Below are 16403 nucleotides of genomic sequence, written 5' to 3'. Positions count from 1 at the left end.
GATTATGAACATCTCACCACCACTTTATTGTATAGGAACGATAAAGTTACTTTCCATGTTATTTGTACTGCATTAATTAATACTGAATGCAGAAAGAAGGATCAACTAACAATAAGGGGACGTCCTTAGAGTCATAAAGCAAGAAGGAGTAAATCTTGAGGAAGACCTACTAAAGATGAATGCGCCTTTTGTCATGAGAAAGGACATTGGAACAAAGATTGCCTTAAATTGCACCAAAAGAATTAGGGCAAAGCACCTTCTAATGCCTATATAATTAAGCGTGATGGAAGTAAGTCATATTTTTCTCTCATTGGAACATCTTCGACACATTACTATGGTGAGTGGATTTTGGATTCTAGTTGTTCCTATCACATGTGTCCCAATAGGGAATAGTTTTCTAATTTTGAAAAATTAGATGGTGGAGTTGTTTTTATGGGAAATGAGAATACCTGTAAAACAATTGGAATAGGTTCAATATAGTTGAAATGTCAAGATAGAACTGTTAAAACCTTGAATGATGTTAGATATATTCCAACCCTAAAGAAAAATATCTCATTGGATGCCTTAGAATCTAAAGGGTTCACTACATGGTTCAAAATCGCAGTCGCGGGTAACGTCGTGTAACGGTCGCAAGTGTCGCGATACGTGGGAAATGCGGGTGTTACGTAACGGGAAGCGGGCGCAACGGTCGTGAATTTTTTTCACGCACGCACAACCATGCCAAAATCGAAAAATAAGCATGAAATCCATTAATACATGATTTTTAATGAATTTTGAAGGCTTTCATTCAACCTACAAATGCTTTTTAATAGGCATTATGATTTTTCTATTAATTTGAGTGCGCTATTTATAAAAAAAAAAAGGCATATTTTTTTATAGTTTACATTACTTTAATGAGTAAAAAATGTAAAAATGTAAGAATCAATTAATTAAAGTCATAAAGTTATTAAAAATGAATCAATAGACTCAATACTCAATATACACATTACACATAATAACATGTCTATTACCGTCCACCGCAATACCAAAATGTCATCCAATATCCTCACTAGGTAAGTTCTCATTTCCTCTATCAAGTGACATATTGATAGACTTAATTTGATGATCTCTACACAAAATATAGAGAAAATACAAAGTTACAACCTTTCTACAAAAATGACAAGAATTATATAATTAGTAATTTAGTAAATATTAAATAATAAGTACTAAATAGTCCTTCTAATTTTAAATACTTATTACGTAAAAATAAAATATAATATTTGATTAAAAATAATAAGTAATGTTTATTATTTTTATTTTAAATAAACAAAATTATAAAATATTAGATATTTTATTACAAAAAAATATATTCCTTTATCTTTAAAAAGATATTTTCATTATTTTTTATAACTTGATTTTATTTTCATTTATAACTATAGGAAATTAACATTGTAATTTTAAAGGTGAAAAGGACTTTTACTCTACTTTCACATACATCACAGCATCACTAATAGAGATATCCATACAGTACAAATTGATTATTTAACTTTTTAAGCATTTTCTTAGTATATGGATTAAAATAAAATTTTTCTACAAATTCCAGTAGTAATTAGTAAAAATCAGAATTATTAATGTATCAACTATTAGGTTAAAATTTTTTTTATTAAGTTATCAATTTTTACTTTATTTGATAACTAAAAACAAAAAATAGATCATGTTAAGATTTATTTTACCTAAATTTAAATTTAAGGTCAAAATGATGTTTTAAAACTTAAAAAATATTACTAAACAGGAAATATGTGATGGAACTAGATTTTCATAATTACCTTTCAAAAAATATAAGACAATTAAAATATTTATAAATTAAGAAAATTTTATTTTACATAATTATTATTGATTTCTAATTTTTTACTCTATTAAATTACTCTTTTTTTTTAATTCAATTTAACAAACATAATTTACAACAAAATATAATTAAAAAAAAAAATAATGAAAAGTTTAAGACTTAGTGCTGTGGGTGTTGAGTGTTGAGTGAATTTTTAAAGCTTATCTCATACACTGGGGAGTGTAAGTGAGACCGAGAGAGGGGAGGAGACTCGGAGAAGCGTCGAAGCCTCGAAGGAGCGAAGGCTGCGAAGCACGAACGGCCAATGAGCGATGACTCCAAGCTCCGAAGCCAAAATCGAAGGGCTGGCTGGTGGCGAGTGCGACGACTGACGGAGGAAACTGTCGACAGGCTATCGGTGACTCGCAAAGGCAGCGGAACTGCTGCAGACCTGTCGCCGGTGACTCACCAAGTTGCTACAACTGCAAGTTTGCAATTCCTGAGTCCTGGAAGGCTGTGAAGATGAGTAGATCTGCTCACTCTCAAACTTCGAAGAAGTGAAGCCTTCTTATTGCTTCGGCCAACAGAATTTCAAGGTAAGTTTTTTACTTTCCAGTTTGCTCTTTGAATATTAGACTTAGATTGAATGGTAGATGGGTGATTGAGAGAGGGGGAAAGCAGCATTGCAGCAGAAAGCCTTTAGGGATTCAGATTTCTGCAAGCTGTCGGCCATGTAACGGTCCGTAACGGACCGTTACGAAGTGTAATGTTGGAGTAGCAGCCGTTACGACTGTGAATTTTTTCCGAACCGCATTATCGGCCCGTATCGATTTCGGAGCCTTCGATTTCCGTTACGTATCGGCCGTTACGCTACATAACGGCCGTTGTTTAAAACCATGGTTCACTATTACTTTGAAATATGGAACCTTAAAGATTAAATCAGGTGCGCTTGTGGTGATGAAAGATATTAGGAAAAATAACTTGTATTATCTTCAAGGTAGTACAGTTATTGGCTCAACAACTATTATTTTTTAGAAGGATGCAGGTTCAGATACAACCAAGTTAAGGCATATGCAATTAGCACATGCGGGTGAAAAATCTTTGCAATAATTAGTTAAGCGAGGCTTGCTGAAGGGTGCAAACGTATGTAAGCTTAAATTTTTTGAACATTGTATTCTGGAAAAACAGACAATAGTGAAATTTGGCACTACAATCCATTAAACTGAAGGTATTTTAGACTACATCCACACAGATGTATAAGGGCCTATCGCCTACCAAAATTGCTTCATTAGGTGGTATGCATTATTTTGTCACTTTTGTTGATGATTTTTCCAAAAGAATTTGGGTATATGCTATGAAAAATAAAAATGAAGTGTGTGATATTTTCTTTAAGTGGAAAAAATTGGTTGAACTCAAACTGGTCGAAAGATCAAATGACTTAGATCAGATAATGGTGGTGAATACACGAGTGATCCGTTAATCAAGGTATGTCAAGATGAAGGTATTGCTAGACACTTTACAGTTAGAAATACACCACAACGGAATGGGGTGGCAAAGCGCATGATCAGACTTTACTGGAGAGTGTTCGATGTATGTTGTTTAATGCTAGGTTGGACAAAAGGTTTTGGGTTAAAGTTGCTAGATATGTGTCATATCATCAACCGTATATCATCATCTGCAATTGGGGGAAAAACACCCTATGAGGTATGGTTTGGAAAACCTGCTAATGATTATGATTATTTACATGTATTTGGTACTGTTGCTTATTATCATGTTAAAGAATCTAAGTTGGATCCAAGAGCCAAGAAAGCAATATTCTTGGGAATTAGTGTAGGAGTCAAAGGATACCGTTTTGATGTCTAAAGACGAAAAGAATGATTATAAGCAAAGATCAAACTTTTGATAAACTTGCGATAATAAAGAAAACAATACGTAAGGAGTCACCAATTGAAGAAAAGACCAGTGATACTCAACAATAGGTGGAGGTTGAGACAATTTTGGGAGACCAAGTGAGAAATGAGGCTACACAATGTAACTCTCCAATTACAGTGGAGAACAGTGTACAAGAAGAGGAGATTTCAATCCAAGAATCTCCACAGCAACAAGAATCAATGGCTTCTCAGAGGCTAAGAAGAGAAATTCGAAAACCTGCTCGGTATGCTGACGTGATGGCCCTATGCACTTCCAGTTGTAGATGATGATGTTCTTTATAATTTCAAGGAAGCAATGAAGAACTCTAAATCAGACAAATGGAAAGAAGCAATGAATGAAGAAATGCAGTATCTTCATAAGAATCAGACTTAGGAGCTAACCCAGCTGCCCAAAGGTAAGAAAGCAATTGGTTACAAATAGGTTTACGCAAAGAAAGAAGGATTTCTAGATGCAAATAACGTTCGCTTCAAACCCAGATTGGTAGCTAAGGGCTACGAACAAAGGAAAGGTATTGATTATAATGAGGTATTTTCTCTAGTTGTTAAACATTCTTCCATTCGAATTTTGTTGGCTTTGGTAGCACAATTTGATCTTGAACTAGTTCAGCTTGATGTAAAAACTACATTTTTACAAGGTGATTTGGAAGAGGAAATCTATATGACTCAGCCAGATGGATTTAAGGTTGCTAGAAAAGAAAATTGGGTATGCAAACTAGGAAAATCGTTGTATGGTTTAAAACAGTCTCCAAGACAATGGTATAAACGATTTCATTAGTTTATGATTGGTCACAAGTACATTAGAAATAAACATGATTATTGTGTTTATTTTCGTAGACTACAAAATGGATATTTTATACATTTACTCTTGTATGTTGATGATATGTTGATAGCTTCAAAGAACAGGGAAGAAATCAACAAATTGAAAGGTCAGTTAAATCAAGAGATCGAGATGAAAGATCTTGGTGAAGCAAAGAAGATACTTGGCATGGAAATATGCAGGTACAGAGTGAGAGGGAGAATTAGTTTGACTCAGAAACAGTATTTAAAGAAGGCAGTACAAAGTTTTAGCATGTCTGAGCAGTCAAAACTAGTTAGCACTCCGCTTGCTCTTCACTTCAAACTTAGTGCATCTTTATCTCCTAATTCAGATGAGGAACGTGAGTATACGTTGCAAGTTCCTTATGCAAATGCAATTGGTAGTCTGATGTATACAATGGTTTGTACAAGACCTGATATTTCACAAGCTGTTAGAATGGTGAACAGGTATGTGAATGATCTGGATAAAGGACATTGGCAAGCAGTGAAACATTATGAATACATTTGAGAAAAATAATAATATAGATCTGCATGTTGTTGGATATGTGGATTCTAATTCTAAAGGTGATCTGGATAAACGTCGATCAACTACTGGATATGTATTTACATTTGTTAATGGTCCGGTGAGTTGGAGGTCTACCTTACAGTCTACTATTGCTTTGTCTATGACAGAAGCAGAATACATGGCAGCTTCAGAGGCTGTTAAGTAACCTATTTGGTTGCAGGGCTTACTTGAAAATTTAAGAGTTGTTCAGAAGCACATTACTATATTCTGTGATAGCTAGAGTACTATTCATTTGGCAAAGAACCAAGTCTACCATACACGAATGAAGCACATCGACGTTCGATTTCACTTTATGCGGGACATAATTAATGAAGGCAAAATACTTCTTCAAAAGATTGCTACAGTTGAGAATCTCACAGATATGTTGACCAATGTTGTGACAACAATCAAGTTCAACCATTGTTTAGACTTAATCAATATCCTGCAAGTTTGAATACTTTTGAAAGGCACCGATGATGTGGAACTCCAGAGAATGTTTGTGACTAAATTGTTGAATTTATCGTCAAGATGGAGATTTGTTGGTTTTTAGTCCAACATCGGTGGGAAGGTTTTTTTAAACCTTTAACTTGAGGATATATAAGGAGCTTCCCTCACCATTTGTAAATTGACCTCCCACTTTGTAGAATTACAAATGATATTTATACTTTAGGGTATTTCTAATTACTATTGGTAATTTGAAATTTGCCCAAATTGTAATTTTTTGGAAATAGTGCATTGATGATTGACGCCCAAGGACATAGGTAATTCTTTACCGAACCTCGTAAATTCTTGTGTTGTTCTTTATTGCTGTCTTTGATTATTAGTTTCTGCATTGCTTTAGTTTGGTTATATATTCAATAGTAATAGTTGGAGTATTGGTGTTTGGCACAAGTGAGGTGTCCGGCACAACAGCCTCCACCACAGCCTCCATGCACAGCCTTGCTTCTCCTCCAAGCACCTCTCTCTTCTCCACACACAGCCACGCTTGAAGCAAAAAAACGATTTTGCAATCCTAGTTTATATAATTTTTTGTTAGTTCATATACTTTTCTGTAATATCTTTTTCTAGAATCTGAGAGAAGAAGAAGAAGAAGAGGACTTTAAAGGGTGGTAGCAAGCACATTTATTTAATTGTTTGGTGATGGGATCCACAATAAACAGTACAGCCATTCAAGAACAGATCTGCAAATTTTTATTATGTTTCGGATTTTTTTTTGTCAGTTTATAGAATCAAGCCCATGGAGCAAAAACAATTTTGTAATCCCAGCTCATATAATTCTCATCAGTTCTTATAATTTTCTGCAATTTTTTCCCTAGAATCTGAGAAGAAGAAGAAGAACAGATCTGCAATTTTTAATGTCTTAGAATTTTTTTTCTTTCTATGCAATATATAGGATGTGTCTGTTTTGTTTATTTGTACATGAAAAAGTATATATACTTGTTTTTTTTATTTATAACTGAATAATTTTCTGTTTTTTATTCTTTTTAAGTTCTCGTGAAAATGTTTAAGGGTTAAAATATTAAGAAAAGATATATTCACATTCAGAACTTTGCCAAACAACCTAAACTATTCAGAATTAGGGGTTCACTTTAGTTCTAATTCTGGTTCACAGATTCAGAACTGGATTCAGCATTTAGTGCTTAGTGCTTAAGTTAGTCAAATGCCCACTTAAAATGGTAAAAAAGCCTGTTGTGTCATCATTTTGGCATTATTATCAAGCCATTGTTTGATGAAGAGGGTGGGGGGGGAGGACAAGTGCCCCATCATAATATTTTCTCTGAATCAGGTAAAGAGACTATAAAAAAACCTCCTTTGTTCATGTGCCAGCACATGAACGCATACAAACTCCATGTGTGTGTACATTTACCCCCTTAAAATAGTGGAAGAAAGAAAATTATACCGTAAGATTCCTTTGAATTGCTTGTATCATAACTGCAAGATCCGAACCATAGAATGTCTTCACGGCAGATTCAATGATCATGTTATCCCAAACCTGCACCAAAAATAACTTAACTTGATGGAAATATGAAATAAATACTACAGCAATGATTAAAACATGCACAAGAGCTTCTTGTGATAACTTCACCCCTTCCCCTCACTCAATTTTCCTGATAATAGAAACCATTCATAACCGAAGTTCACCGATGTATCTTAGAAAATAGCACAAAAAGGAAAAAAATAAGAAAAATGGAAAGTCAGACATTCCATTATAGCAGAAATACTCAGCACCTACATGATGTAAATTAGTTTTTCTGCGATACCAACGGACTTTTATTGTGTTCCCACCTTCATCTCCAGTGAAGCCAACATGAAGAGGCTGTCATCAGAAAAACAGACATTAAGACCAAGGGTGCAATTTTCTTTCTTTCAATTTCTCGAGTACAACCTTCCGATAACTCAAAAGAGGAAATATAACTGAAAATATGGAATAGAAACTTGGTCATTAAAGATGGTAATAATGACATTGCAGTATACGTCTAATTGATGTTCAAGTCAAGTCACCATGGCTCTCCTGTCATTACCTTCATGCAGGGACACTAATCAGGCATTACAACTCAAGACATGATGCCACATCCAAATCAATATAGTGTGACAAATAAAATACATATAGATTTAGCAATCAAGAAGAAATACAAAACTAAAAAAAAAATCAAAAAGCAGCAAAAAAAAATTTGAATGTACACAAAAGTGAGTAAAATGTGTTAAGGAAATATAACTGAAAATATGAAATAGAAACTTGGTCATTAAAGATGGTAATAATGACATTGCAGTATACGTCTAATTGATGTTCAAGTCAAGTCACCATGGATCTCCTGTCATTACCTTCATGCAGGGACACTAATCAAGCATTACAACTCAAGACACAATGCCACATCCAAATAAATATAGTGTGACAAATAAAATACATATAGATTTAGCAATCAAGAAGAAATACAAAACTAAAAAAAAAATTCAAAAAGCAACCAAAAAAAAAAATTGTTTGTACACAAAAGTGAGTAAAATGTGATCTGAAGATAAAAAATAGTCACGTCCTCTTCTTTAAACTAAAAGCTAGTGTTCTACAAATGAATACAACATATTCATCAATCCATTAGTTTTTGTAAGAATAAAAATAAAATTAAATAAAATAAAAATAAAAATAAAAATGAAAAGAGGAAAGTGTATTCAGTAACTGCTTTCAAACATTCAGAAGGAACTTCAGAATTGTTATCAGCGAAAAATGAATCCATCTCAGTTTTTTACCATTTTTTAATGCTGCAAACCTCTAGCTATGGTGTTGTTAAGGCCTGATACACATTGCTAGCCCACAATCTAATAGCATAAGCTTTTAGATCAAGTGGTAACTTAACTTGGCATTAGAGCAGTAGATCTATTGTTGCCAAGAGATCTTGGGTTTTATTCCAGTTGACTGCATTTTTCTGATACTTAAAAATTATCCCACTATTCCCTGTGATTCATTTTTTGTTTACCTTTCCCTGTGGCACAGGCTGTATGCATGGGGGAGTTAAGGCTTGATTTACATTGTTAGCCCACAACCTAATAGTTTAAGCTTTTAGATCAAGTAGTAGTTTAACAGTGTTTTCCAATACCATTTCCCAAGACTGTTCTTTGGCAAACATAAAATCTCCAGAGTAATTGAATTTAACTAAACATTATACACTATTTTTCAGTGATTTACCCGTGTGTAGTGTATAATTAAACTCCATGTAAAAGCCTACCATCCCCCTAACGTCTTCCAGAACAATAGCCACACGTGTCAAGATGAAATACAGAGGTAATGATTTCTGATTCATTGTGAGGGAAATGTTTAACCCAACAAAGGATAGAAAATTTAGGGACAAAAAGAAAATGGATAAACTAAACTGAATTTCTTCTTATTTTCATTTACTCCATAATTTACATATATTCCAAGAGTAAAAACAAACCTGATGGACGTCCCCAACAAAATGTGCCAAGAACATGAGCGCCTCCGTCAAATTGTCTGGAATCAATCAAGCATGAGTCTCCACAATTGAGGCCAACATCTAAACAAGCAAATAGTGGTACTTACATTTCATTCCTGAATCAGGATCATAATAAGTAGAGATAAGTTGTGTTGTATAGTTGTAAATTGCTCCAGTCACACACCTATCTTTATTTCCCTTGAAATCATGGCAGTCTCCTGAAAACAACTGACAGCATTAATTTCTTCTAACAGTTGACAGCATCAAATTTTATGAACTAATGTTTTAGGTCGTAGAAACTTCTGGCTCAGGCTTGTCAGAATATAAGAATGAATTATCAAAAGATGCAGAAGTATCTTTGTATTACAAAAAGGATCTTCCTCTGTAGATGTGAGCATGAAATCAATTCCCTGATCAGTTTAACAACAACAATTACAACAGCATCACAATGTGCAAGTAAAATATTACCTAGCATAGAGCTTCATTGTAGATATCCACTAAACTACTAAAAAAAAACATATGCTGACCATCAATGGAACAACTTCAATGATAGAACAAGTCTTCCGGATGTTGAACACAAAAGCAGAACTACTTATGAAAGTAAAACATGGGCTGTAAGGTTCAATGTCCTTTTTTCAAGCTCACAAGAATGACACTATAAAATTATTCAAACTGATTGACTAAAAGTATAGCAAAAATTAACAGGGACCTACTGCAGTAATCATAGTTACACCTAAAATCTGGTGTGTCAACATAGTGTAGGGGACTGCTCCAGCGCCACTGGTAGTTGTGTTTAATCTCATCAGCCCAAGAGCAAACAGCTGCAAGATCGTCTTCTGCATAAACTGGAAGTAAGGACTTTACTGCAGCTGAAGCATCTTGGGTGAGGAGGCCCTGAAACAATCAAAAAGCTCACATCAATTTTTCTGGCTATAGGCTTATCTGGACAAGGACTGATTTCTTCATAATTGAAATGGCAGATTCATGCTGATATAACCACATTTCAACATGCTATGAAGTTTAAATTTAAGAAGATAGGGACTGTTCCACAAACTCTCAGTGGAAAAGTTTTTGCCCCACACATACAGCTAAATGTATAATTTTAAGCACCCACAACTCTCGCTCATTAAGCTTTTGAGGAAGGTGAACTTAGAAATGCATTCCATATAATGCAAGAGTGCTAGCTGATTACAGCTACAAACTAAAATTGTGCATTGACCAAAATTTTACCATATGTAGCTGATCTTAAGGAGACGTGTAAAAAAAAAAAATTGTGTCCCAAGTGCAAACACTGCTGCAACAAGCTAGTTAAAACTACAGAATTGGGGTGATGACAAACTCCCATACGGCTGATAGTCCAACTTTTGCATACTCATTGCTAAACACCCATTTCCTGTTGGGCTTTGTGGAGCCTAGTTGTGTTTTATCCGGATGATATCCTGACCCGAAATAATGTTGTGTGGCTTTTTAATGGGAGGTTCTTCTTTATGAGGCCTAGTCCATGGAGTGGAGGCTTAGGCCGAGGGAGTCCCCCCTAGGAAAAAAATTTTGACCCATTTTGTAGCCCATTGTGAATCCTGTGCACAGGATATAAAAACTGTTGTTTTGGTGATTAGGGTTGATGCATTGAAATTGTGCGGCCGCACTCTGTATTTTCTTCCTAATAATAGTGAAATCCCTACAACTTTGTGGACGTAGGCAAAATTGCCGAACCACGTAAATACTGTCTTGTGCATGTGATTATTTTTTCTTTGGCATGTGTTTTTTTCTATTTTGTTTCTCATAGGATTTGGGAATTTCGTGATAATTTCCTAACAACTGGTATCATAGCCTAGGGTTAGGTTTGAATGGGAGCAATGGCAAAGGAAGCAGGAAAGGCGCCTAGAATAGAAAAGTTAGATGGCACAGACTTTGAATTCTGGAGGATGCAAATCGAGGATTATCTTTATAGGAAGAAGTTGCATTTGCCGCTTCTAGCAGAAAAACCTGTGACTATGAAGGATGAGGAATGGACTCTTCTTGACAAACAGGTACTGAGAGTTATCAGGTTAACTCTATCTAGGTTTGTTGCAGACAATGTTGTAAAGGAGAAGACCACAGCAGATCTGATGAAGGTCTTGTCTGGTATGTATGAAAAGTCGTCAACAAACAACAAGGTGCATCTGATGAAGAAACTGTTCAATTTGAAGATGGCGGAAAATGCATTAGTAGAACAACATCTAAATGAGTTTAACACTATCACAAATCAATTTTCGTCTGTAGAAATTGATTTTGATGATGAGATCCGTGCACTGATCATTTCAACTTCCTTGCCAAACAGTTGGGAGGCAATAAGGATGTCAGTAAGCAATTCTACAGGAAAAGAAAAACTGAAGTACAATGACATACGAGATACGAGATTTTATTCTGGCTGAGGAGATTCCCAGAAAAGATGCAGGTAAAACCTTAGGATCTAGTTTTTCCCTAAACCTTGAGACAAAAGGCAAAAGCAATGACAAAAATTCAAATCAGGGCAGATCAAAATCTAGAAATAATAATCGAAATAGAAGTAAATCTAGATCAGACCAACAAGTACAATGCTGGAACTGTGGGAAAATGGGTCACTTTAGGAGGCAATGCAAAAGTCTTAAGACGAAGAATGAAGATGATTATGCTAATGCTGTAACAGAAGAGGTACAAGATGCATTACTTCTTGCAGTAGACAGTCCACTTGATGAATGGGTTTTGGACTCAAGAGCTTCATTTCATACCACTTCACACCAAGAAATCATACAGAACTATGTTGCAGGTGATTTTGGTAAAGTGTATTTGGCTAATGGTACAGCCTTGGATGTTGTGGGTATAGGAAACGTCCGGATGTTGTTGCCCAATGGGTCTGTTTGGTTACTGGAGAAGGTTCGATACATTCCTGACCTAAGGAGGAATCTGATTTCTATTGGACAACTTGATGATGAAGGACATGCAATGTTATTTGTTGGTAGTACTTGGAAGGTTACAAAGGGAGCCAGAGTATTAGCTCGTGGAAAGAAGACTGATACTCTATATATGACCTCAAGTCCAAGAGACACAATTGCAGTTGTTGAAGCAAGTATTGATACAAGCTTATGGCACCGCAAACTTGGTCACATGAGTGAGAAATGGATGAAGATGTTGCCATCAAAAGGGAAACTACCAAAATTGAAGTCCGTTGATTTCAACATGCGTGAAAGTTGCATCTTAGGAAAGCAGAAAAAGGTAAGCTTCTTGAAAACTGGCAAGACACCGAAGGCTGAAAAATTGGAGTTAGTACACACTGATCTGTGGGGGCCTTCTCCGGTTGCATCCCTTGGAGGTTCAAGGTATTACATCACTTTCATTGATGACTCAACCAGAAAGGTATGGGTTTATTTTTTGAAAAATAAATATGATGTAAGACTTTTAAGAAGTGGAAGGCTATGGTTGAGACAGAGACTGGTTTGAAAGTAAAATGTTTGAGGTCAAACAATGGAGGTGAGTACATAGATGGAGGGTTCAGTGAGTATTGTGCTGCACATGGAATTAGGATGGAGAAGACCAGTTTTAGGACACCACAGCAAAATGGTGTGGCTAAGCACATAAAAAGACCTCTCAATGATGCTAGGAGTATGAGGTTACATGCTGAACTACCAAAAACCTTATGGACTAATGCTGTTAGTACTGCAGCTTACCTGATAAACCGAGGAACTTCAATTCCCATGAAGTTCAGACTTCCTGAAGAGTTTTGGAGCAATAAAGAGGCAAATTTTTCCCATTTAAAAGTTTTTGGTTGTGTTTCTTATGTTCATATTGATTTTGATGCTCATAATAAACTTGATGCAAAATCTAAAATATGTTTTTTCATTGTCTATGGTGATGAGAAATTTGGCTATCGATTTTGGGATAAACAAAACAAAATAATCATCAGAAGTAGAAATGTGATATTTAATGAACAAGTTATGTACAAGGACAGGTCAACTATAGTGCTAGATGTCACATAGATAGATCAGAAGAAATTTGAGTTTGTCAACTTAGATGAATTGACTGAAAGTATTGTCCAAGAAAAAGTGAAGAGGATAAGGAGAATGTAGAATCACAGTAGATCAAAGTACACCTATAGCTGAAGTCCGTAGATCTTCCAGGACCATTAGACCTCCACAGCGTTATTCACCCGCTCTAAATTATCTCCTGTTAACTGATAGTGGTGAGCCAGAGTGTTATGATAAAGCCTTATAGGATGAAAATTCAAGTAAGTGGGAGTTAGCCATGAAGGATGAGATGATTCCTTGTTGGGAATCAGACATGGGAACTGACTAAATTGCTAGTAGGGAAGAAGGCTTTGCACAACAAGTAGGTATAGAAAATAAAGAATTAGCATGATGGTAGCAAACATTATAAGGCTAGATTAGTTGTCAAAGGGTTCTAGTAGAAGAAGGGCATTGACTACTCAGAAATATCTTCTCCATTTGTGAAGATGTCAACAATTAGACTGGTACTGGGAATGATGGCTGCAAAAAACCTATATCTTGAGCAGTCAGATGTGAAAACGACATTCCTTCATGGTGAATTGGAGGAAGACATTTACATGATTCAGCCAGAAGGGTTCATTGTTCAGAGACAAGAGAATCTAGTCTGCAAACTGAGAAAGAGCTTGTATGGCCTAAAACAAGCTCCAAGACAGTGGTATAAGAAATTTGATAGTTTTATGCATAGAATTGGGTTCAAGATATGAGAAGTTGATCACTGTTACTATATTAAGTTATTTGGCAATTCTTACATCATTTTACTGTTGTATGTAGATGATATGCTCATTGTAGGGTCTAGCATTGAGGAGATTCATAATCTAAAGAAGCAATTGTCAAAACAGTTTGCAATGAAGGATTTGGGAGCTGCAAAACAAATCCTTGGTATAAGAATCATTAAAGACAAGGCTAATGGTACATTGAAGCTTGCACAGTCAAAGTATGTGAAGAAAATTCTCAACAGGTTCAACATGAATGAAGTTAAACCAGTGAGCACACCCTTGGGTAGTCATTTCAAACTAAGTAAAGAATAGTCACCGAAGACAGAAGAAGAAAGGAACCATATGAGCAAGGTGCCCTATGCCTCAACTATTGGTAGCTTGATGTATGCTATGGTGTGTACAAGGCCAAACATTGCACATGCAGTGGGAGTTGTGAGCAGATTCATGAGTAGACCAGGAAAGCAGCATTAGGAGGCAGTCATGTGGATTCTGAAAGTACAGGGTTATGTAGATGCTGATTTTGCTAGTGATATTGATAGTAGAAAGAGTACTACTGGGTTTGTATTTACTTTAGGTGGTACAGCTCTTGGGCTTCAAATCTACAAAAGATTGTTACTTTGTCTACCACAGAAGCTGAGTATGTTGCAACAACTGAAACTAAAAAGAAGATGATTTGGCTACATAGCTTCTTAGATGAATTGGGTAAGAAGCAGGAGATGGGCATTCTACACAATGACAATCAGAGTGCAATTTTTCTTGTTAAAAATTCGGCTTTTCATTCAAAGTTGAAGCATATACAGACAAAATACCACTTTATCAGTTACCTTGTTGAAAATAAGCTGGTAATATTTGAGAAGATCTGTGGATCTAAGAACCTAACAGACATGTTGACTAAGGGTGTCACTATTGAGAAGCTTAAGCCGTGTGTAGCTTCAGTTGGCATTCTAGCAAGGATGAGGGATTGTTCTTTTGGAGGATTGCGGGTGATGTTGGTGAATGAACTAGTCTCCAAGTGGGAGATTTGTTGGGCTTTTTTGGAGCCTAGTTGTGTTTGATCCGGATGATATCCTGACCTGAAATAATGTTGCGTGGTTTTTTAATGGGACATTCTTCTTTATGAAGTCTAGTCCATGGAGCGGAGGCTTGGGGGGCCCCCTAGGAAAAAAATTTTGGTCCGTTTTCTAGCCCATTGTGAATCTTGTGCGCAGGATATAAAAACTATTGTTTTGGTGACTAGGGTTGATGCATTGAAATTGTACAGCCGCACTCTGTATTTTCTTCCTAATAATAGTGAAATCCCTACAACTCCGTGGACGTAGGCAAAATTATCGAACCACATAAATACTGCCTTGTGCGTATATTATTTTTCCTCCAGTGTGTGTTATTCTCTATTTTGTTTCTCACATGATTTGGGAATTTTGTGATAATTTCCTTACAATTTCCATCTCACACAATGGTATATCCATTTAGGCATTTACTTAATTAAGATCTGCAGAACAAAAATAATCAAAATAATCTTCTAAAAGAGAACTAATTACCTTGATGAAATGAATAAAGCGTATAATTTACTAGAACTAAAGCACGATTTCAACACCCATTCGCGAATCCAAGCTTCTGGGTCCAATATAGGCAACACAGATAAACTCTCCTTCAAAGCTATAATTTTCAAACAAATTTTTTTCCATTGAAACAAAGTTTTATGGCTACACCCAAAAGGCTGCAACATATCCATAAGTTTAAATGGGGGCAGAACTTGGACTGCTAAGATTTGAACCTGCATATATGCCAGATGGGTCATAAAATATTGTTCCAAATTTGTTTTTTATGCACTCAGATGAACACTTTACTCTTCGAACGACAAATATAAAACAAACCAAAAGTACCCAATTCCAAAAACCCATTATTATAAACATAGAGAAGGCCTTACCTCGGCTATTTTACAGACAGCGTAGTGTCCCTCCTTTCCCCATCCCAGAGCTCCTGGAATCAATGAACAGAGTACGATTGCGCTCCCAATAAAGTGCACATAGGACCAAACCATATCTGCTGATCAGAACACAAAGAATCTCAGAGAGAGACTTCCAGTGACGAATGAGCTGAGCGTGAAGATGAATGATAGTAGTCTCAGTTCTTGCAGATGTGCAAAACTTTTTGGTGGGTCAGCCCCGACCACCGGTGAGCTGCACTCTGGGCGGTAGCTATGGGAAACTGATCTTAACTCCGGCCGGAATCACTTCCAACGGATCAGAAAAAACGGAAACTTCGAGGTGGATTCAACCGGGGCGCATCCAATTTTATGGGGGCCTAGGGGTTTGGATAACTGCTGGGTCCCACGAAAACTCCAAATGCTAACTCGAGTTAACGCCATTCGCCATAGAGGGTTTTGTTATATATATATATATATATATATTTGTTTTTGGCCCCTTTTTAATGAAGTCCCTTTATGTTGAAGATTGAAAGAAATTAAGATGTTGCAGCAGCCATCCATAACAGTTTCTTTTTTTATCTTTTTTTTTTTGTTTTCTCTTCTTTTTCGTTATAGAAAATTGTTAGAAATAACTGTATATTATTTCTGTGGTTAGTAACCAACTGATTCTTTAATTCCTTTTTGTACTCTATATATACT

The 16403-nt window shown here is 35.8% G+C and overlaps 1 protein-coding gene across 1 annotated transcript in view; it reads right to left on the bottom strand.

Moving 5' to 3' along the window:
* The window catches only part of LOC131152816 (endonuclease 4-like), a 29146-nt gene extending 12971 nt beyond the window's left edge, over positions 1 to 16175 (bottom strand). The window contains exons 1-6 of the mRNA XM_058104692.1: positions 15705 to 16175; positions 9753 to 9933; positions 9147 to 9257; positions 9022 to 9077; positions 7329 to 7412; positions 6996 to 7088 (exon numbers count right to left, since the gene is read on the bottom strand). Of these exons, the coding sequence (XP_057960675.1) occupies positions 6996 to 7088; positions 7329 to 7412; positions 9022 to 9077; positions 9147 to 9257; positions 9753 to 9933; positions 15705 to 15818 (639 nt within the window). The 5' untranslated portion in view covers positions 15819 to 16175. The remainder of the gene's footprint in view (positions 1 to 6995; positions 7089 to 7328; positions 7413 to 9021; positions 9078 to 9146; positions 9258 to 9752; positions 9934 to 15704) is intronic.
* Between the last annotated feature and the right edge of the window lie 228 nt (positions 16176 to 16403).

This window comes from Malania oleifera, chromosome 4, assembly GCF_029873635.1.
Source record: "Malania oleifera isolate guangnan ecotype guangnan chromosome 4, ASM2987363v1, whole genome shotgun sequence".
Lineage (NCBI taxonomy): Eukaryota > Viridiplantae > Streptophyta > Magnoliopsida > Santalales > Ximeniaceae > Malania > Malania oleifera.
This window is presented reverse-complemented; position numbering and strand designations above follow the sequence as displayed.